This window comes from Setaria italica, chromosome III (genome assembly GCF_000263155.2).
Source record: "Setaria italica strain Yugu1 chromosome III, Setaria_italica_v2.0, whole genome shotgun sequence".
NCBI classification, from domain to species: Eukaryota; Viridiplantae; Streptophyta; class Magnoliopsida; order Poales; family Poaceae; genus Setaria; species Setaria italica.
The window spans coordinates 21,256,616-21,278,704 of NC_028452.1; the positions used below are offsets into that span (position 1 = coordinate 21,256,616).

General features: G+C 43.9%; 2 protein-coding genes across 2 annotated transcripts; both read left to right on the forward strand.

Annotated features, from left to right (window-relative positions):
* The first annotated feature begins 2,346 nt into the window (after positions 1-2,346).
* Positions 2,347-16,682, forward strand: LOC101760933 (pyruvate, phosphate dikinase 2). Its single transcript, XM_004962073.4, has 20 exons — positions 2,347-2,488; positions 2,602-2,848; positions 9,786-10,076; positions 10,168-10,305; positions 11,442-11,604; positions 11,729-11,964; positions 12,102-12,230; positions 12,431-12,610; positions 12,762-12,899; positions 13,170-13,334; positions 13,514-13,675; positions 13,853-13,942; positions 14,087-14,225; positions 14,643-14,820; positions 14,954-15,083; positions 15,333-15,461; positions 15,686-15,823; positions 16,039-16,116; positions 16,196-16,287; positions 16,376-16,682. Exons 2-20 carry the CDS (start codon positions 2,630-2,632, stop codon positions 16,416-16,418), a joined length of 2,838 nt encoding a protein of 945 aa, XP_004962130.1. The 5' UTR covers positions 2,347-2,488; positions 2,602-2,629; the 3' UTR covers positions 16,419-16,682.
* A 2,612-nt stretch (positions 16,683-19,294) lies between these two features.
* LOC101761336 (methyl-CpG-binding domain-containing protein 4) lies at positions 19,295-21,824 on the forward strand. Its single transcript, XM_004962074.3, has 2 exons — positions 19,295-19,498; positions 21,121-21,824. The coding sequence occupies exons 1-2, from the start codon at positions 19,322-19,324 to the stop codon at positions 21,625-21,627; spliced, it is 684 nt and encodes a 227-aa protein (XP_004962131.1). The 5' UTR covers positions 19,295-19,321; the 3' UTR covers positions 21,628-21,824.
* Positions 21,825-22,089: the final 265 nt, after the last annotated feature.

Below are 22,089 nucleotides of genomic sequence, written 5' to 3' on the forward strand. Positions count from 1 at the left end.
ACACCTTGCTCCTGTCACTGTACGGCCCTGCGTGCGTGCGTGCATGCCCAATTTGAGTGCGGTGACATCGATGCTATTGGAGTTGGATTAGAATACAGCTAGGGTCCGTACGGAAAGGACAAACTAATGTGCAGTCCGAACAAAACTGAGGGCCCACCTTGTCAGTGAGACAAGATGGACCAAACCAAAAATTAAAGGCAGAAATCTTAATTAATAATATATATACACGTAAGATTTTGCAAAAATATATATCCTAATAAAAAACTACCAATCTATACGCATATAAACGGCTATAGGCAACTGAAACGGCGGAATGTGCCTCAGACATACCTTATCGCTAGTTGGATCGTCGGAATTTCCCTTCTCTAGGCAGGACATCTTAAAAAATTATAACTTTTTCATATAAATTCGGATAGAGATAAATTTTATATAGAAATTTTATATAGAACTTTGTAGTTCAAACTTTTTTTATTTGATTATTTGAGCATCAAGATGGTTCCAAATAAAAAAATTGAATTGCTTATAATTTTTATACAAAATTTATCTCCATCCAAATTCATATGAAAACCAGAGAAGCTGCGGTTTGTTTTATATAGACGTCTTTTCCTTGAGCTGTTTCATTCCTTGACTGGATGACCAGTTGGCAGTGTGAGGTCGTGAAGTGACAGCAAAGGGAGGTTGACGTTAACTGCTACTAGCAGCACAAGCATTCTTTATTTTTATTAACAATAATTTCTACAACATGTCATTACAAATATTTTATTCGCGAGATGCGAGGGCACGCCAAGGCCCGGAGTCTCGAGGAGGACGACATCGTGAGATGAATGCATATGTCTCCTTGTGTTGCAAGGTCACGAATGGAAGTATACTTGCTAGGGCTCATCTTGTTCTTCGACGAGTGGACGAGGACTCGAGGAGTCCAGCTGCGGACTGCTTCGGCAGACGGACACCACGAAGGACGTACCCTCCTTCCAACCACTGGTCTGTTTTATCCAAGATCTGAGATCAAGACGAAACATAACTATGGTTGCAGCTTCAATTCTTTGCAACCGCTGAGTGCAAAACATTTTATGCTGATGTAATAATTTCTATGAGAAACGATAATTACGATGCTTATGTGTGAGCTTGCCATATGTGCAATTAATGCTTTATTTTTTAAGAAAATAATATCTTTTCTATGGCAATTTTATCCCCACAATATTAGCCCGTAGCAATGCACAGGCACTATCCCTGTACGTATATAAACGACTATAGCTAATTGAAATGGCGGAGTATGCCTTGGACCCACCTTACTGCTAGTTGAATCGGCGAAATTTTCCTTCTCTAAGCAGCACATCTTAAAAAAATATAGGAACTGTTTGGCTGCACAGCACTGCAGCTACAGCTGCTGCTGCCAGCGTTTTAGCCTACTGTAGCGGTTGCAGCAAGGCTGCATGCTAGCAGCCCGAAAGTAGCACAGCTAAACAGGCCCAAAACTTTTTCATATGAATTTTAGATCCGAACATTGTGTCGATTATTTGAGTATCAAGATGGTTCCAAATAAAAAAATATGAACTACAAAGTTGTACAATGTTTATATAAAGTTTATATTTGTCTAAGTTCATATGAAAAAGTTATATATTTTTTTTAAAAAATGTGCTGCTCAGAGAAAGAGAATTCCACCGATTCAACTGGCGGTAAGGTCATAAATTCCGTTGTTTCGGTTAGATAGCCAATTCAAATGTCTATATGAGTATAGATTTGCAAACTTTTATTAGAACATATATTTTTACAAAACATTAAAAATACTTTTTACAAAACATATAGATTTGCAAACTTTTATTAGCTGGCTGCTGCAGCTGCAGCCAGCCGAAAGCAGCACAGCCGAACATGCCCATAACTTTTTCATATGAATCTTAATCTGAACATTGTGTTGATTATTTGAATACTAAGATAGTTTCAAATAAAAAAGTATGAACTACCCAGTTGTACAATATTTATATAAAGTTTATCTCTTTTTGTGTTTGCATTCGTATGAAAAAGTTATATTTTTTTGAAAAAAATGTGCTACTCAAAGAACTGGCGGTAAGGTCATAAATTCCGCTGTTTCGGTTGGATAGCCAATTCAAATGTCTATATGAGTACAGATTTGCAAATTTTTATTAGAACATATATTTTTGCAAGACATTAAAAATAAAAGACATATAAAAACAAAACATAATCAACTTTCCTTGAAGCCACACCACTCGCCGCAGCCGCGCTCTCAAATTTCCTGGAGCCAGAAGCGTCGGGGTCCGGAGCCAGACGGGCGGCAGACGCGGCCGGGAAGGTGGGGCCCCACAGGGATAAGGTGCGATGGGGGCGCGTGTGAACCCCGTCGCGCCACCTGACGGTGCGCCACAGGTACGGTACTGTATATTCCAACCTGCCGTTCGTCTCCCATTTCCCGCGAACTCACTTGCCTCGCGCGCTCCCGCCGCACACACCAGACCCTCCTTCCTCATCAGAGGTAAGCTCACTGCAGCCAGAGTTCATCAAAGTCTTTCCTTTTCCTTGTCCATGAATCCTGAATTCCTGACCATGGAGCTGAGCTGATGCCTCGACATGAATTTGTGAGCGAAGGCAAACACAAGCGCGTGCGAGGGGAAGGATGGCGTCTGTTTCCAGGGCCGTGTGGAGCCTGCAGAGGCCGGTCTCGAACGGCACGATGACCAGGGAGGCGCCCTCCGGCCGCCGATCGGTCGCGGCGCCGAGGTCCCGGCGCGCCAAAGCCGTCGTGGTTCGCTCCGAGTCCGGCTCGGGACGCGGCGAGCATTGCGCCCCTGCCAGGGCCGTCGCCGACGTCGCGCCGATTCAGGCGACGAAGAAGGTAACCGCGTGCAACTCTTACAAACTGAATTGTTGGAAGCAGCCAATTGGCGAATTCACTTGGTTCGGCAGGAAGTTGCTTTTAGGCGCGTACATCAGCACACACACCAGTACACCAGCACACGTAAAGTGATAAAGGTTCGATGCTTTTCATAAAAGATAAAAGATAAAAGTTTTTTTTATAATGAACAAGAAAAAAGGTTTGATTTTGATGGTTCCATTTGACTTGGACCAGTTTGGGAACAGTTCCGTTACAGCACCTTTGGTTCAACTTGTGTCTGCTTTTATTCAAAAAAAAAAAAAGAACGGCGGCCCAAAACTTTTTCGACCAGTTTAGGAACAGTTCCGTTAGAGCACCTTTGGTTCAACTTTGTGTCCATCAGAACGGCAGGCCAAAACTTTTCCAAAAAGAACTTCCGACCATAAAGAAGCGTTGTAGTCTCACAGCCACAGCACTGTGAACATATAGCAGACTACAAACCGTTAAGTGCAAGTTTTTAACTGGCCTACGAGGGGCTCATTCCCCCTTCTTCCTCCCATCCTTTCTTTCTCTTCTTCCTCCGTCTCCTTTTTTTTTTCTTCTTCCTCTTACATCCATGGTTAAAATTTTCATGGGCTGCGCGAGGTAGGGGCTCTAGGCCTGGGCATTTCTCAGGCTGGGTCGGGCTTTAGCCGGACCAAAAAAAGTCCAGTTCATTTCGGATTGAAAATTCGTGCCCACAATTATCCCATAGGCGTTCTCGAGCTAATTTTTCGAACTAGGCCACTCGGTTTCCGTTCTTTTTAGTTGAAAAATAAATCAAATAAATTGTCTAGGTGGGTTTTGGCCGGCCTGAATTTTTTTAGACTTAGTTTTAGCTGACCACGCTCAGTCTCATAGGAAGCATGGGCGGGCCAAATCCTAGCAGGCTCGGGCCGAGCCCACAGGCCGGGCCAAGCCAAAAATCTCAGGCAACCCCGCCCCTAGGCATAATATTAAGTTTTCCTCATGTTTCTATGAGTTTTTAAATATCGTTCAAAGGTGATTGAAGTCTAGTGTTTGAATTACTAGTTATCGTTCGCCAACAAAGAATTGTAGTTGAACGAATCTGACCAGTGGGTACGGTTGATCTAGAATAAGGATACTATCATGGGCCTTCTCTTATCATCTCCATCTTCTTTGACAAGGCCCAGCACCACTCCAAAGTCCAAACAGTCCGCGCGTTGCCTTTGTTCAGCGCAAACGCAGCGCAGAATCACGGCGCCCGCATTACTACTCGCCCTCGTGAGCCAAGCAAAGCAATATATTATTGTTTTAAGCATATTGATAGTATCCAAATGATATCTGACCATTACACACAACACACTACAAAAATCACTAACATGTGTAAGTGAAGACTATAGATGTTTCGAGACTTCAAAAATTTACTCTATAAGAACTAGGTTTGACATATTGATCGAATGCCAAGTTACTTTGGGCAAATCATAATCATAATGATACCACAATGTTAATAATATATTAATACTTAATGATCATGGAGCCAATAAAAAACTCACGAGCTGGCCTTTTAAGAAAACTTGGTAAAAATGAGGCTCGACTCGGTTTGTTTTAAAGGTTGAGCCGAACCTAATCAAGCCAAGCTATGAACAAGTCGAGCCAACTCGCAAAGCTTGAGCACTTTGCTAGCATTAATCATAACCCTATGAACACCTATAGGAAATTGGGTTAGTAGATTTTTAAATTTGACAAAGTCGCCATATGTATCTTGATATTGATGACAACATCGCCTAATGAAAAGTAGCCATATTAATGTGCCAAACCTGATTGTATCTCTTGTGGACACGGGATATAACCAACTCCGATGACCAGCCAAGTTATTTTGCTATCGAGTGAATTTCATAAACAAATTTAAAAGTACTTTTTTGTTTAAGTCATCAGAAATTCACACCATATATCGCAAAATGTCAAAACCACATTTTTAAATATAAATATGGAATAGAAGTTGTAGTTATAATTCCTTCTATTCCGACGCTCTCCTTGCCACTGAATCTGCCCTTTTCCGGCATATCAACTACTATCTACATGTAAGCAAACAAAAAACGGCATAGGCACATGAGAGTGACGAGTATGCCTGCTGGAAGTGAAGGCAAATGCTTTAAAAGTGTGGTTTCGTGATATGATGAAAAGATATGCAAGTACAAGTGTGACTGCCTTAAAACTGTTGCTTAGAAGTGCGATGCTGTGATGGAGTTGTGACAAAAAGTAGCTAGTTCTTGTAAGATTTTCTCTTGATCGTTTCCTCCCATTAACATTTGTTTCTGAACTCTAAGCATGCTTTTATTATAATTTATAACCTATCCGTGGCATTCAACTCAACTATAGCAAGAACCACGAATGGAAAAATAAAAAACATAGTAATGTTTTTTTAGAAAAACATCTGTGATATTGGCGTGGTGATCTAGTCACTGTAGTTCAATAGCAGCTAGGTTCATAGGTCTAAATACTGCTGAATCATTCCATTATTTGGAATCTTTGGAGCAAGACAAACTGCCGCATGACTACCAATATAGAGTGACGCCGCCTATTTTGTAGCGATTCTGTTTACCTTAGATAAGGATAATATAAACTGCTGCACACTGGATCGCTCGTCAAGCCCATGGTTTCGCCAAAACCAGAGAAAACATATAGCACTTGAGCTCTGCCCATGCAAGGATTTTTTTCCCCATGGTTTGGTACGTGCATCAGGAATGTGAACGGAATTGGGCATGGAATCCACACGAGCCAGAATGCCAGATGCATCTTGGCAAGCCTAGCAATTATTTGAGTACAGCATGCCGGTAGATAGGCTGCTCGATCGTGCATCCTGCAAGTGGCCAAGGTTTTGCTGCATGGGCGCCACCACGTAGGGACATGTTATACGTCGCATTTTTTGGTTTCAATCAACTTTTCAGTAAAAATAATACCTCCATGCTCATTCATAGAGATTCCTAGATGGTCTTAACTTGCACTAGGTGTTGCCTGCAGCAGAGCTCATTCGGCTATTGTCTTGTCACTACCAAACCCTTAGACCAACAGAGTGTTAACTGCAATCCACGCTCCTGTTTGTGGATTTGCATTCTGACGCATCATGTGTTCATTGTTTGGTGCCCAAAGAAATCACTTGCATAGAAAACAAGGCCTCTCCACTTCCCCACAAATTCTACCGAGAATAATCAGGGGCAAATTCTGGCATAAGGCAGACACCAGACAAAGATGCTGAAAGGTACTCGTGCAAGTTTTCTGCAGTTGTTTTGTCTGAAATTTGTCCAATGTTTGCCTCCCAGGGCTTGCATCTTTCGACTTCAATAGTGCGTTTGGGTTTGGGATGAGGTCATAAGGCCCCAAAAAATCTCATTGATTTAGACAGATGTTAAAAGTTGTATACAAGTGGTACATCGTACATGATAATTTCGCTAAAGCAAGGGTAGTAGGTGACAATTCCGCTGTTCGGACCCATCTCATTTTTTAGGTGAAATAGTAGGGGAGACGTACCTGAAAATTATTCCTCCATAATTTCACTTTGAATGATATGTGATAGAGGGGCATTAGTATAATAATTTAAACAAATCTAGTGATGTCTGGGGATTTTTTTTTCCAGGAAGAATAGAGACTTAAACTGCAAAAAAGTTGTAGAAACAAACACATTTAGCCCTCAACTCAGCAGGTTTGACAAATTCTTGTGGTTATAAGATCTTAGAGAAAAAGAAGAGATAAATTTGAAACCTATTTCAGAGTGTCATGAACCATAAACAACTCCCATCTGATGCCGTCTGCAACGTACTTTGAACTGAAGAGCTAAGAAAGAGTAATTAGCCATAGACACAACTCAAGTCAAGATAGAGTTTGGGCTAAAACAACTTTATCTTAGAAATCGTTATGATGCAGACTTTTTCAGTTTGGGCTGCATTATTGAAGTGTACAATAATAATAGGTAAAATTAAAATAAACAAGTTTCATGAATCATTTGAACAACTCATTGGATGTTCTTGTTGCAGTCATCTGGTGTGGCATAGCATAATTCATTCTCGGAAACGATTCATTTGATCAAATGCATGAATCCGAGAGTTAAGTAATTTCTGTTGCATAGGATAGTTTTGCATTGAGGAAAGCTGAGACAACCAACTGTTCGTTGGATGTATACTTGTTGCATTGCAGCCATCCGGTGTTGCAGTGCAAATCCACAAGGCTAAGATAGCTGACAATTTATTTTTTCAAACATTTAATTCTTCTTTTTTCCCAACCTGGAAGTTCATTTTGAGTTGCCCATTTGATTGAAACATGGAACACGTTTTGCATAGATTTATTTTTCGTAGGTAAAGATTTTGCAGCGAAGATCTAGTTTCCGTGATTTTCAACGGACGCACTCCGTTTTTCCTTGTGGATACGTAAGAACAACGACGGTCCACTTGAGTCACCGATAGAAAGCTCCGAACGGTGTACCGCTCTCCTTTGCCGACGCCGTCCGTCAGATCACGAAAACGTGACGGACTGACGGGCATGGGCATGAATTGCCCCATTTAACGAAACTTAACCCTGTTCACACAATCACATAGGATGAATTCGGATAAAATTTTAAGGACTGGCCCCAGAAATTTTAGTTTCTCTCTTCCCATCTACACATGGATGTGAGCAGCGTGGTTCACCAGGCTCGCACAACGGACGAAGCCACGGCAGAGCGGCTCGCGCGCAGCCGTGCACGGCGCGGCAAAACAGCCATCGGCGCCTCTTTCTTCTGCATCGCCGGGGCACATGCGCGCGCGCCCTGCCGGGGGCGGGGAACGGGATACCAGGCGGGGACGGCCGCGCGCCCGCGGGTTTGCGGCAGCGTTGCCCCTGCCCGGATGGTTGTTGTCGCGGCGTGGTGGCCGCGCACGGAACCGCGGTCGCGTGTCAAGCCAATGTCCCCGGCCGCTGCGCCACACCGATCCAAGACTTGGATGGACAAAAAAAATCACAGGAGCACTCACTGGCTGTCGTACAAAATTCATCAACACTTTTGGATTTCGAACTTTGAATTTGTTTAGGCTAGACGAACGCAGATTGGGCCGAATCTTTTCGGAACGAAAAGAAGAAGAAGATGAAGAAGAAACAAACAACCAGTGAGATTGACAGCGGGGTCCGAGTCCAACTCCGAGCTGGATGACGTGAACGATCAGACTGCGCGTTACGCTCGGCAAGAAAAGAAAGACAAAGACGGCCGCCATATCCATGGATCCCTGCCGAGACCGTGGACGGGCGGGCGTGTAGCTGAGCTGCGCAACGGATAGCGTTGTCCGTCGTGGCAGGATGGGTGGTGCTCGTTCCGTTCCGTCCGCGTTGGACGCCGGGGTTTCGCAGTCGCAGCCATGCACGATATATGGCCTGCCGGCGCACGTGTGCTTTATTGACACTCCACCCTGATCCGGCCTTATCTAATTCTTATTACTGTGCTAGCCAAATCCAAGAACCACCCGAGAAATTCAGACTGCAACACAGTTAAAAAAAAGAGGATGAAACAGGTTGGGCAAAGTGCTTTTGGTTGCGGCATCTCCCGGTGCATCACCGAAAACAAATTTGGGTAGCGGAGAGGTGTACAATTTTGGTTGGAGCATTATATTGCTCCCCAACAAGATAAAGCACTTCATGAAACGGAAAGGGCGCCCCCACCGTGTCTTGCACGTAGCGCGTCACGTATGCCGGCGGCACGTGCGGGAGCGATTCAGTTCCAGAGCTTTTCTGGGAATGGAACAAGGGTGACGGGGTTGTTCTGGGTCTCTTTGATTGTGTCGCACTCATTTTACTAAGGTCAGTTGGGAGTTTTATGACACTAAATTCAATATAAACATCAGCAAAATTGCTAGCTTAGCAAGATAATTAATAGAGGGAGTTTTATAAGATGAGAGAGGAGTTTCATCCCCATAACACTTATCTGGCACAGTTAGCTAGTTCTTAGTATAGGTAACTGCGTACTGAGAATGGTCTAAGTAATTCAGTTTTGAAACTTCAGTTCATATGTTCGTATCAAGCAGTTCTATTGATGTGGCTATATAAAGTGTTAAATCTTTCAAGGGATCTCACTTAAATATACACTATTAAATACCGCAGAACTTCCGACAAAAAGCAGCTCGCACTCGGTTTTGGGAAAAGATAAAAAAAAAAGACAGCCTGCGCAGCGGTGTTTCCGAAAACAAAAAACAAAAATGCGAGAAGCGCACAAAAAGAAACAGATTGTTGGTTGGAGCATCATCGCTCACAACAAATCTACCGTAACACTTGCGCAAGCGATGGACACCAGCTGGCTAAGCTTTTTGTGTCGATATGGAACAGAAAGGGGCACTGTAGTGTTGGTACCTTGCACGTATGCGTCCGTTACATGTTCGACGAACGTGAGTCACCCGTCGTCGTAGATGAGACCACGCCAATTCAGTTTGATGAGAGCCTTTTTTTAATTCCTCTGTGGAGAAGACAACAGCAACCGTGACGTGTTGGATTGTTGTACGCGCCGCGCCATCAGCTTTTTGCACTAGCCTGAGACCACTTCCAACTTTGCAAACTTGCTCGTATTACGTGTAAATCTCATCCGAGCTGGGATTATGCCCAAGTGCCCAACCGATTTTGTGCACGCACGTTTCACTTTTAATGTTTGCGGTGGGCTGCTGACCCTGGGTTTGTGGCCTGTGAAGAAAAAGCGTTAACTAGATGCTTGCAAGCTTCTTCATCACACACTGTTCGTTGCGCTCGTCGCCCTGTCACCAACCGGTCCCTTCAGGTCGATCACACCACCGGTTCGCCACGTCAGTGTCTCGCTTCACTCGCTATAAATAGAGCCCGGCGCCGGCTCTGCTTCATCACCAATTGTGATCTCTGCTAGCTACCGTACCTCCAGTGTGTGCTCGTGCTAACAGCAGCAATGGCGCCCGCTCAATGTGTGGCCTCGCAGAGGGTGTTCCACTTCGGCAAGGGCAAGAGCGAGGGCAACAAGACGATGAAGGAGCTGCTGGGCGGCAAGGGCGCGAACCTGGCGGAGATGTCGAGCATCGGGCTGTCGGTGCCGCCGGGGTTCACGGTGTCGACGGAGGCCTGCCAGCAGTACCAGGAGGCGGGGCGCTCCCTGCCGCAGGGCCTCTGGGACGAGATCATCGACGGCCTGGCGTGGGTGGAGGAGGAAATGGGCGCCCGCCTCGGCGACCCGCAGCGCCCGCTCCTGCTCTCCGTCCGCTCCGGCGCCGCGGTAATGCCATGGCCATGCCATCCTTGTTCGTTTGGTTCATTCGCCTGCTCGCTTCTGATCGCTTTGCCTTTGTGTTATGTGATATGCGCAGGTGTCGATGCCCGGGATGATGGACACGGTGCTCAACCTGGGACTCAACGACGAGGTGGCCGCCGGGCTCGGCGCCAAGAGCGGCGAGCGCTTCGCCAACGACTCCTACCGCCGCTTCCTCGACATGTTCGGCAACGTCGTGAGTATCTCCTGCCCATCTGTCCTAATGACTCATCAGCGCCTCGTCGGATCGGAGACGATCTCGCATGTTAAGCTAGCTTGGTTGTTGATCACTCTACTCGCTTACTTGTATGACTAGCTAGCTTGGTAGGTAGCTTAGCTAGGCGGCCTATGCCTAGTTGTGCGTGCATCGACCCATGATCGCTTCCGCGGGTGACCCGCGTCCGTCCGAGACGCCGGCGGCTGCGTCGCACGCTTGCGGCCGCCGCCGGGGGCCACCAGCGTCGGGGGTTTCGTCTGTTTTGCCAGGCAGGACGCAGGACGGTGGGAGAGTACTTGCAGCACAGTGCTCTGTTTTCTTGGGTTAACCGAACGTGTGGGGATCATTCGGCACGGTTAAGCCAGTGAACGTGCTCGATGCCCCGGCGTTGGAGTTAACCAGTGAAGTGATTGGGCCAAGCACCTTTGCTTTTTGCTGCCAATAATAGGCAAGGTCCAAATCAGAGAAGCTTTTCTACCTTTTTTATTTCTTCTTAAAAAGTATTTTTTTTTTGCGGACCTAAAAAGAATAAAAAATATTTTCCAACGCAAATGGAGGAAGGAAGTTGACGGTTCAAGAAAGGAACACGGCGACGGCATCGTTGTATCAGGTAAGAGGAATTCGCAGGTGTGTGCATATTCCCCTGCAGAAATTTAACATGGACGGAGCAGTATATACAAGGTCATTGTCAGTGTTCAAGCTCATGCTAGACAGCCCTGTACGGTATGTCGGTTGTCGGAGGTACGCCTCGTTTGTGGGGCTGAAGGACCGATGACGGCGGCGCCTGTCTTCACCAGCAGAGTTTGACACTCTTTCCACCCGGAAAATGGGTACAAGACGATGAGGAAAAGAAAGTTTCTTGAAACGCCATAGAAAAATATTTTTTAAAAACAATGAGCATTTAATATGGTCAGTTGGGGGCTGAGGGGAGAAGGTTGGTTGGTTCAACCTGCACACACAAGTGATGACATCTGCTATGGAGATGCTCAACCAGAGTTGGTTTTGGTCATCTGTAATTAGTTTTTTCAATGACACTTCTAACTAGAATGCTCAAACAGAGTTTTGTTTGTACTATAAGATAATTGTTCCTCAGCAGAGCCTTTCTTTACCACCAGGTCATGGACATTCCCCACGCACTGTTCGAGGAGAAGCTTGAAGCCATGAAGGAAGCCAAGGGGGTGAAGAACGACAATGACCTGACTGCCTCTGACCTCAAAGAGCTGGTGGCTCAGTACAAGGAGGTCTACGTCGAAGCCAAGGGGGAGCCATTTCCCTCAGGTATGCCCACCGCAGCCTCACCCTCAGTTGATAATATCTGTATGAAAAAAAAAAATTCTCTTGAAACTAAAGCTGTTTCTTTGCATCAAACTTATGCATGCCTTTACCTTGTTTTGTCTTGCAGATCCCAAGAAGCAGCTTGAGCTAGCAGTGTTGGCTGTGTTCAACTCGTGGGACAGCCCCAGGGCCAACAAGTACAGGAGCATTAACCAGATCACTGGTCTGAAAGGCACTGCTGTGAACGTGCAGTCCATGGTGTTTGGCAACATGGGGGACACTTCTGGCACTGGCGTGCTCTTCACTAGGAATCCTAGCACTGGAGAGAAGAAGCTGTATGGCGAGTTCCTGGTGAATGCTCAGGTATGGACCAGTTTCTGTTGTGCCTATTTGATTCTCAATCTTAGCTGCCCTGTTTGATCAAGTTATTTTACACAAGTTATATTAAACATGCAGTAGTATCAACGAATCTGTATAATGTATGTGTGTTTCTGGTTCAGGGTGAGGATGTGGTTGCTGGAATCAGAACCCCGGAGGATCTTGATGCCATGAAGGCACAGATGCCGGATGCTTATGTAGAGCTCGTTGAGAACTGCAAGATACTGGAGAGCCACTACAAAGAAATGATGGTACCTTATTATTGCATTTTCAACCTTTACTGCACCATTTATTTTTGAGCTATATTTAAACATGATCTCTTTAATAATTTGCAACATAAGCGCACTTGAATACTGGTGTTGCTTCAATGTGTTCTGTAGATTGGCATTGTGTCTCTGTTACTGCCATTGGCCATGATCTCAGACTTGCTTGCTTTTTATGCATGATGCAGGACATTGAATTTACCGTTCAGGAAAATAGGCTCTGGATGTTACAGTGCAGATCAGGAAAACGTACAGGCCAAGGGGCGGTAAAGATTGCTGTGGACATGGTTAATGAGGGTCTTGTTGAGCGCCGTCAAGCGATTAAGATGGTAGAGCCAGGCCACCTGGACCAGCTTCTCCATCCTCAGGTAATGGATAACCATGAGGCCCGTAAACTGATTGTGCCTTACTTGAAATTCAGTACTCTTATAAGTTTGGCCTTACTTGGAATTCACTTTATAAGTTAAGTACTGGATATGTATTAACATCACTGTTTTAATCTTGTCCAATGAAAACCAGTTTGAGAACCCATCAGCATACAAGGATCAAGTAATCGCTACAGGCTTACCAGCTTCACCTGGGGCTGCTGTGGGCCAAATTGTATTTACTGCAGAGGACGCTGAAGCATGGCATGCCCAAGGGAAAGCTGCTATCCTGGTAAACACCATTTTATCCTCATTTTTAAGAAAAAAAGGTCTTCTGCAGTTTTTGTGTCATTTTGATCTGGACTTTGTGCTTCGATGAAAAGATCTGTTAATTGAGCAAAACTGGTCTATTTACTGGACCTGTTAGAATAGTTGCTTGCAGAGTTACAGTCACAAAAATCCCACTTATCACAGACAGCCATTTTTGAAATGCATATGGAAGCTCCAAGTCGTATCGCTTCATCTTTTGCATTCTGAGAATTTTTTCTTTGCAAATATATAGGTGAGGACAGAGACCAGCCCAGAGGATGTTGGTGGCATGCACGCAGCTGTTGGAATTCTTACAGCAAGAGGTGGGATGACCTCTCATGCTGCTGTGGTAGCACGTGGTTGGGGAAAATGTTGTGTCTCAGGATGCTCAAGCGTTCTCGTAAATGATGCTGAGAAGGTGAATAGAATTCTTGTTTGCACATCTTCTTCTTTGTAGAAGGTGACATGCCATGTTAAAGTTTGTAACAGGATTATGACATTCTTTGTAGATGTGCTCCGTCCGCCATTTTTAAGTTCTTATTAACGAGATTTTGAGGATGTAGATGTTTCCTTACTTTGCTATGTCTACATTTACAGTCTGTAGTGATTGGAGACAAGGTGATGCATGAAGGTGAGTGGCTATCACTGAATGGATCTACTGGTGAAGTCATCGTGGGGAAGCAGCCACTTTCCCCACCAGTCCTCAGTGGTGATCTGGGAACCTTCATGTCCTGGGTAGATGAAGTTAGGCAACTGAAGGTAAATTCCTAGAAATAACAAATATGTAATATTAGTTAAAACATGGATACAAACTGTTGGAAGTAGAAACCAACAAAAAGGGCATCAGATTATTTATTCAGACAGGCCAAAGCTAGTCAACCCCACTACACATTTTTCAACAGAAATGCTTATTCGTACATATGATCCACCTTCCAGGTTTTGGCTAATGCGGATACCCCTGAGGATGCACTGACAGCAAGAAACAATGGGGCAGAAGGAATTGGACTATGCCGGACGGAGCACATGGTATGTATTTTAGTTACTGTCCAATATCTTTTGGGTGGGATCTTGGAAAACTTACTCTTTCTTGAATTCCTTCGTCGAACAGTTGGGTAAACTTTAAGGACCTCCCGTTCTAGTCTCATGTTCTCCTTTTCTGCACTTTGGCAGTTCTTTGCTTCGGATGAGAGGATTAAGGCTGTGAGGCAGATGATTATGGCTCCCACACTTGAACTGAGGCAGAAGGCACTAGATCGTCTTTTGCCTTATCAGAGGTCTGACTTTGAAGGCATTTTCCGTGCTATGGATGGTATGTGAAAATCACGATGCATTCATTTACATGCTCTCCAATTGAACTGGATGCACTAGTGTTACTGAACATAACAAGAGTAAGCAACCTTCTTAAATAGACAACATTGACTACTAATGTAAAGTGAAAAGGTAGACAAGTTTTAAACCTTAGGATGCAAAATACTTCAAAAATAAGAACGAAATTGGGCCAGTAACATATTGCATCAATTATTTAACTTGGTAACATAAAGTTCTGCTATGATTTATCCATTAGTTTTTTTTAATCTTTTATAGCGAGTGGTATATGTACATGTTTCATGGAAACAGATATAGAATTAAACTACTAGAATAAATTTTAACATGTATTGTAGTTAGTTCCACAGTATGTATTTTAAAGTGCGGAATGGATTTGAACATTATTTTTTTTGCATTTCAGGGCTTTCAGTGACTATTCGGCTTCTGGACCCCCCACTTCATGAGTTTCTTCCTGACGGGAATGTTGAAGACATTGTGCGTGAATTATGTTCTGAAACTGGAGCCAATCAGGAGGAAGCCCTTGCAAGAATTGAAAGTCTTTCAGAAGTAAATCCAATGCTTGGTTTCCGTGGGTGCAGGTTGGTTTTTGTGCTCCGTTTAAATCAGTCACCCCCCCTCCTTGATCCATTTGGTTCCCTTGTTAGTGAAATATTAAAAAGAATAAACTCTGTATATTTACCTCGACTAATATTGGAACTGCTAAAATTCCAGGCTCGGTATATCATATCCTGAGCTAACAGAAATGCAAGCCCGTGCCATCTTTGAAGCTGCTATAGCGATGACCAACCAGGGTGTTCAAGTTTTCCCAGAGATAATGGTTCCTCTTGTTGGGACACCTCAGGCATGCATCTTTATTTCCTTATTTGTGCATATGGTATCTCTGCAGTTCATGGTGTTCAAAATGACAAAATCAAAATTGAATAAACAACCAAGTTCTGTACACATGTAATTTACGATTTTATGCAAACATCAAGTTGACCTACACCCAATTTCCCACCAAATTCATTTCTTGAAATTTTCTCTCTCGAATTCTAAGTTTATTGCTTTCACTTGATTTTTCCTTCAGACATCTGACATTTGACTTTTGCAGGAACTGGGGAATCAAGTGGCCCTTATCCGTGAAACTGCTAACAAAGTTTTCGCTGCTCTGGGTAAAACCATTGACTACAAAATTGGAACTATGATTGAAATTCCGAGGGCAGCTCTAGTAGCTGATGAGGTAGGAAGCATCTAACTCCCTTCAGAATAATCTTAAATATTGCTGTTTAGGTTTAGCTTTTAGATCATATTTTTCATGAATGGTTTAGTAATAGAACCCCGGATTTTTACTCTAAAACATGTGAATAGTAACTGATGGTATGAATTTATTAAGTGCAAATAATAAGTTTATCCTCTAATTTTAAAAAAATCTGACATTCTTGTTTTGGTTTCACAACCTGACAGATAGCAGAGCAGGCTGAATTCTTCTCTTTTGGAACGAACGACCTCACACAGATGACATTTGGCTACAGCAGGGATGATGTGGGGAAGTTTCTTCCCATTTATCTGTCTCAGGGTATCCTCCAACATGATCCCTTTGAGGTAAAATTTTAGCAGCTCTCACCCTTCAGTTTTAGATGATATACCTGCATTTTCATCATCCACTCTTGTTTTTCAAGGAATAATTTCCATCATCCACAGATGCGAGCATCTCATGTCCTCTAGGCATTTTTCATGTCCTTGACTTTTGGTTACGTGCATGCTCTGGTAAAATTCAACCTAGTAACTTGCCCATTGAATGTTGATAAACATATCAGGTGCTGGATCAGAGGGGAGTGGGCGAGCTGGTTAAGTTTGCTACAGAGAGGGGTCGCAAAGCTAGGCCTAACTTGAAGGTTAGTTTTTGGGACTTGTGGACATTGGCTCTTTTCCTTAGAAATCATGGTTTCATTGTTTGGTGCTGTCTGCAAACAGGTGGGCATCTGTGGAGAACATGGTGGGGAGCCTTCGTCAGTTGCATTCTTTGCAAAGTCGGGGCTGGATTATGTTTCTTGCTCGCCTTTCAGGTTGGTCAAGTGATTAACTCAAGATACAACTCCCAGATTCATAACTGTAGCAAAACCTTAACTACTTTTTATGAAATATCTTGTGCAGGGTTCCCATCGCCAGGCTAGCTGCAGCTCAGGTGCTCGTCTGAGGGCACCGCCTCATCGGCAACCGGATCACCTGCTGTTGGTGCGTCTGGTGAAGAATACTAATACAAAGCCATGGAACGGTGGAACTCTGCTGCCTGGCAAAGGCCCGTTGTATCTTGTATGAAGTCTCCGTGCGCGTGCGCATGTAAGACTTAATGTGTGGTTTTCTGCATTTTCCCTTGAACTACCATGGTAATGTAGTACCAAACAGAGATGATGACGAAGAACAATCGAATAAATTAATTGGCGATTACCTGTGCTGTCAATTTTGCTTTCTTGTATGAGTTGCTAGTGGAACTGAAGCATTTCAGATTTGTTGGCCAAGGTGGATGGTAAGTATGAATGCAACACATAGTACTGGTTCCTTGATGCCTGGGATCACTATTTTTCGGTCCTACTAGTGTACCCAAGTCACATAGAGATACTAAAAGGTAAAAGATAATCTCTATGATGCAACAGGACTACAGGAGTGATTAGCCTCTTTTGGCATTAACCAGTACACACTACACATCAATCACCTTTTGCCGTTCCTCCTTATCTAAGATTTTCCACACTTCTGATCGCAAGGAAAATTATTGGCAACCTTCACTACAATGCATTCTCTCGGTTTTTGTTTCACCTTCTTGTCACGACCCTAATCGCGGTTTTGTTTCATCTTCTTATCACGACACCAATCGTAACTAACTCGTTAAGTGAGCATAATTAATCATTAGGAATGGTTAGGGAACTAAAATAATGAAATTATAGAGCTACGCCATGTTTTCCTTTTGCACAGGGCTGGCGCTCTCGGGTCAACACGTCAGCACTGGTTACCACTTCAGTGATTCATCAGTTCACAACAAACAGAAAGTTGCATACATCCATTCCAAGTATCACACTAGACTCATAGGTTCCAAAAGAAACTTACAACCAAGTCGCATACATCCAAGCAAAAGTATCACAATAAACTAGTATCAGGTCCAAGGTAGCAACATAAAATGCATAGTCTCGGTCCAGCCAGCAACCAGGAAGCAAATGAAAATGCCAAGTCTTAAGTCCAGGTAGCAAAATGATCCAACCACAAGAATCTGTTTGGAGTTTCCTAGGTAGCAATGATTCGGTCACATGAATCCGAGTTAAGAAATCACATACTCCTCGTTGAGGTGCATCAAACGACGAAAAAGAGCATTGTTCTCCGCTCTTTGCTTCTTCAGACTTCGTATCTTTTCTAGCTGCTTTTGCTTTGATGCTTGTATCTTCAATTTCAAGGCTTCCAATTTGTGGTACGGAAAATGGTACAAAGGTTATAAGTCCCCGGACGTTTATACCATAACTTGTTGCTTGCCTATGTTCATTTGGTGCTGTGTAGGTCGCAAGTTAGATTCCGGTGGAGGCTTCGACATTTTTTTTTGTTTCTTTTTGCTGCTGGGCGTGGACAAGTGGGAATCCAGAGGTGTTGGGTCGGGTTGCTGCAGGGCGCTAGCGGACCGTAGACCACCTCGGTTTGCTACTGCTATACAAGTAAATGAATCAGATGACGTATTACAAGCACGTTGCTATGTTCCGGGATCGAGTCTTGCAAGGGCTCTCCACATTTTTTTGTTACTATTTTGCTGCTGGGCGCTACACATTCTGGTGCAGGCCTCTAACAGGCCAATAGGCCATGGTCCATTTTGCAAGTCAAGGCTTGGCTCTATTGTAGTGCTGAGCTGGGCTGGGCTGATCAAGCCTGTGAATACAATGGAGGTTGGACTGAAAAAGAAGAAAAGGCAAAAGATGAAAAAAAAATGACGTGTGGGACCCACAATAGACCTACTTGTCAAAGTGATGCTAGGACCCACTATAACAGGCCAACAAGATCCTTTTTTGTTAGAAAAATATATCTACGATGAATCATCGTCATAAAACTTGTGACATTTATCTACTGGCCTTTATGACAAAATAATAATGTTCGTCATGACATGACATTAGACTAGCTTAAAACGATTAAAACGATTTCTAGTTGGTCTTAGCGATGAATACCTCATTTTTGTCATTGCAGTGCCTCATATAGAATGTCATAAAACATAATATCATAATGACGAATAGTTCCAACCTCACGTGGTATTTGTCCCGAAAGGTCATATTTTTTTTAGCGAGGGTTGCGTGCATGTATCATAGGAGTGAGTATGCATGTGTGTATGTGAGCGTCTACTTGTGTTTCGAAAAAAATGGATATGGATGCGAGACATAAATTAGATAAATTAGATAAGTGAAATCTCGTATGCTAGCCTACGTGATCTTTGGACTTCGTTAGGCTTGATGCAACCTAAGTGCCAGCATGTCGCCCACTCACTCCTATGCTTACTGTGTAGCTCTCAGTTAGACATTCTCCCTCTTCGACGTCACTGAGAGTCTAAGACTAGCCTCCACCTGTGTTGCCATGTCCGGTGCATTCCACGGTCTCTCTTTCATACGCCGTGTTTCGTCATCCTCCTTAGTATCCTGTGCGCGCACCAACTATTGATATCTTATGCTCTCCTAATACGAGGATGCAATCTTCATCATCATCGACCCCAATGCCCATGACCACCAGTGGCCTACCACCACGGTTGGTCATCACACACCTTCTATGCTCGTATGTCATTTCACAATTATAAACGTTGTTTAGATAAATGATGATTCTTCTCACATCTATATTATATATACGTTTTAATGAAACACACGTGTCATGGTTAGCAGAGAGTTTGCTGATGTATGTTTTTTTAACTTGTCCCTCTAAATTTTAGGGTAGTGAGCTATTTAAAGGTTTACTGGAGTTGCTTACCATTGTGCTTGTGAACGTGCCAGCTGGCTTGTGGACGGGTGATTCCGGCCGGGGAAAACCCTCTCGAAAACCCCAAATCTGCTTCGTCACTTCCGGACTTCCGGTTCCGGCCCTCGTCATATGCCGGGGGCACCGACTGCCACGCGATTTCTCGCTCTCCTGATCCCCTCGCCCTCCCGTCCGTTGTTCCCCTCTCCCGCATCGACGCCAATCGCCAGTGGCCCCTTCAGGCACCGCGCCGCCGGCATGACCTCAGGGTCCCCCCCGGGTTCGCCCCCCTCCCCTCCTGGGTCCCAGGTCCGCCCTCCCTCGCACCGATAACTGGTACCCTTGTTACATTGTGGATTGGTATTTGCCCTAGCTTTGGTTTCTGCCCCCAATTCTACTTGGCCCGCATGTCGATTTGCGTGTTTCTTTGGTGCCGGCCGCATCATGATCAGGCGTTGATTCGGTTGGATTTTGGGGGCCGACTCTTGTAAATTGTAATCATCAGGTTGTATCTGGTTGTTTTGTTTAGAGACCCAGTCGCTCACTAAGGTTTGGATGGATTGCGTGCTCGAGATCGCAGTACGCGTGTTCGTTTCTTATGCGAAAAATGCTGGCCGCAATTTTAGTTCCAAACGGACTGGAAGTTTGGAGTCGGCCGATTCAAACACAGGTTTTTCCGCAAAGATAACATTTTGTGAGGTGAATCGACGCAGACAATAAGTCTGACTTTTAAGGTCGTCGCATATGTGTTACATCTGTTCATGTGTGCTGGTATGCGTTGGTTCATATTTTAGGTGCAAATGCCTAATGCCATATGCCAGGGAGGTAGAAACTGATGAGAACAACAGAGTATTTGACCTTGCTCTTAGTAATCCTCCTGGTATATAGAGTCTAAATCAATTTAGGCAACTTATGAAGATCCATGTGTTTATGTGACCCTGCCATTGTGGGGATATTAGTAATTTTGCAATTCTTAGGATTTCATGATATATGTTCTATAACCAGCAACAAGCAGTAGAGTGTCTGAATGGAAGAAGTGGCATTAGTTTTGCCCAAAAAGTGCTTTTAGGTGCTGCTGGGTACAAACAACAGTGTGGGATATTGCTTCTTTTCCAACTGCATATCAGCTAAAGACAACTGTTTCCATGGAAGATAAACATACTTCTGCAGCAGATTCTTTCATGTGCATGAGCACCTTCTTGTTTGATTGGAGTGGTAACTTTGTTGCATGTATTGTATTTTACATGCTTTGCATAATGCATACACATTTCTTGCCACTCATGTACAATTGGGAGAAGGCAGAGTGGAACAGATTTTAGGGGGATGAGAATAACTGGGAGCCTTAGTACTTATATGTTATTTATACCATAGCTTTTAGACCAATGTTGTTTCTGAATCTATTTTAGTTTATGTTCTAAGTGGACTTTGTACAAATGATTGTTGAAAATTGGGAGATTCAACCTTATTTTAATTTTAAGTTGGACCCACTTGTTCATTTGCTGCAGTTATTTCTGTGCAATGGAATATGGCTTCTGTACAGCAGTACGCAAAAGTTGCTACAAACACTGTTTAACATAAGGTTTGCCATAAACAAAAGCCATTTTGTGCATATAGTAGACAGAATCAGTCGAATCATATCGGCAGCTTTCTTTTTCTTTTCCATTGTGCTTGCTGAAAAGCAATATTTTGTGCTTGCTGAAAAGCAATGTTTTGTTATTCTACTAGCAGTAATGGTCTATGCAGTATTATATTAGCATCTTCCAATTTGCTGTTCTTGTTCAAAAGATTTTTCACTTTTCTGCTCTACAGAAGCATGATACGTGAGGCTGTGACACAAATTGTTTGCTTTACATGCTCACTTGAGATAGATTTTATTTTACCTTTGTGGAAAGAGATAAAGAAAATAACGAATACCTTTCTGGATTTGACAGAGAAAACGCAGTGCAACCAAAGATTCAGTTGGCTTGTATGCGGCGCAATGCTATATGTGCTACAAATGGCGTATGATTCCAACTAAAGAAGAATTTGAGACACTTCGTGAGAACTTCACTGAGGATCCATGGTTCTGCAGCAGAAGACCAGATTGCTCTTGTGAAGATCCTGCTGACATTGAGTATGACAGCAGCCGCATCTGGGTCCTCGACAAGCCCAACATACCAAAGCCCCCACCAGAGACAGAGAGGCTAGTGATTATGAGGCGTGATTTCAGTAAAATGGACACCTACTATGTCATGCCAAATGGGAAGCGTGCACGGTGTGCCGGGGATGTAGATAAGTTTCTGGAGGCAAATCCAGAGTACAAGAACCGCATATCCGCTTCAGACTTCAACTTTGCACCACCCAAGGTTGTTGAGGAGACAGTTTCTCACAACTCTGCCTGGAAGGCTGCCAAGGCTAAGAAGCAGGACAAGGCAGACGCTTCTAGTGCACAGAAGTGATAGAAGCTCTAAACGGTGCCTGTGCTATGTTTAGGTGTTAGTCCTCTTAGGATCATGTCATGTCTAATGTAGGTTTTATTGCTGTGAGCCTGTGACTTTGCTCTGATGCAAGTGCAACTGAACCCTTGTGTTGAGCTTCCTGGGAAATCTCTGAGATCGTTAATAAGTTCTGTTGGCCTCTTGCTCTTTTCCAATAAGCTGCTTGCATATTGCCTTACTACAACATCCTCAAGTTTTGCTTTTCAGTTCCCAAGTGCATGCATGGTGGTCTCATTATCTAGCACCATATGTATGTAGCAGATGAATGCTGCCCAAGCTTGGGCATTCCTACCAAAGCCATTTGAGCTCGTCCAGTGCAACACTGATTTAATGTCACAAGACATATAGATGAGCTGATGAGAGTCCACAAGCTTGTGAAGAAACTAGAAATGCTCATATAGGGTAGCACATGGAAGATGAGAA

What these genes read in the sequence shown, in the direction of transcription:
- LOC101760933 (XM_004962073.4), top strand. Translation starts at nt 2,630, where the DNA reads ATGGCGTCTGTTTCCAGGGCCGTGTGGAGCCTGCAGAGGCCGGTCTCG. An exon ending in TCGTAAATGATGCTGAGAAG is followed by an intron (nt 13,335 to 13,513) that starts GTGAATAGAATT and finishes CTACATTTACAG; the next exon opens with TCTGTAGTGATTGGAGACAA. An exon ending in CTCTTGTTGGGACACCTCAG is followed by an intron (nt 15,084 to 15,332) that starts GCATGCATCTTT and finishes TGACTTTTGCAG; the next exon opens with GAACTGGGGAATCAAGTGGC.
- LOC101761336 (XM_004962074.3), top strand. Translation starts at nt 19,322, where the DNA reads ATGCCGGGGGCACCGACTGCCACGCGATTTCTCGCTCTCCTGATCCCC. An exon ending in CCTCCCCTCCTGGGTCCCAG is followed by an intron (nt 19,499 to 21,120) that starts GTCCGCCCTCCC and finishes TGGATTTGACAG; the next exon opens with AGAAAACGCAGTGCAACCAA.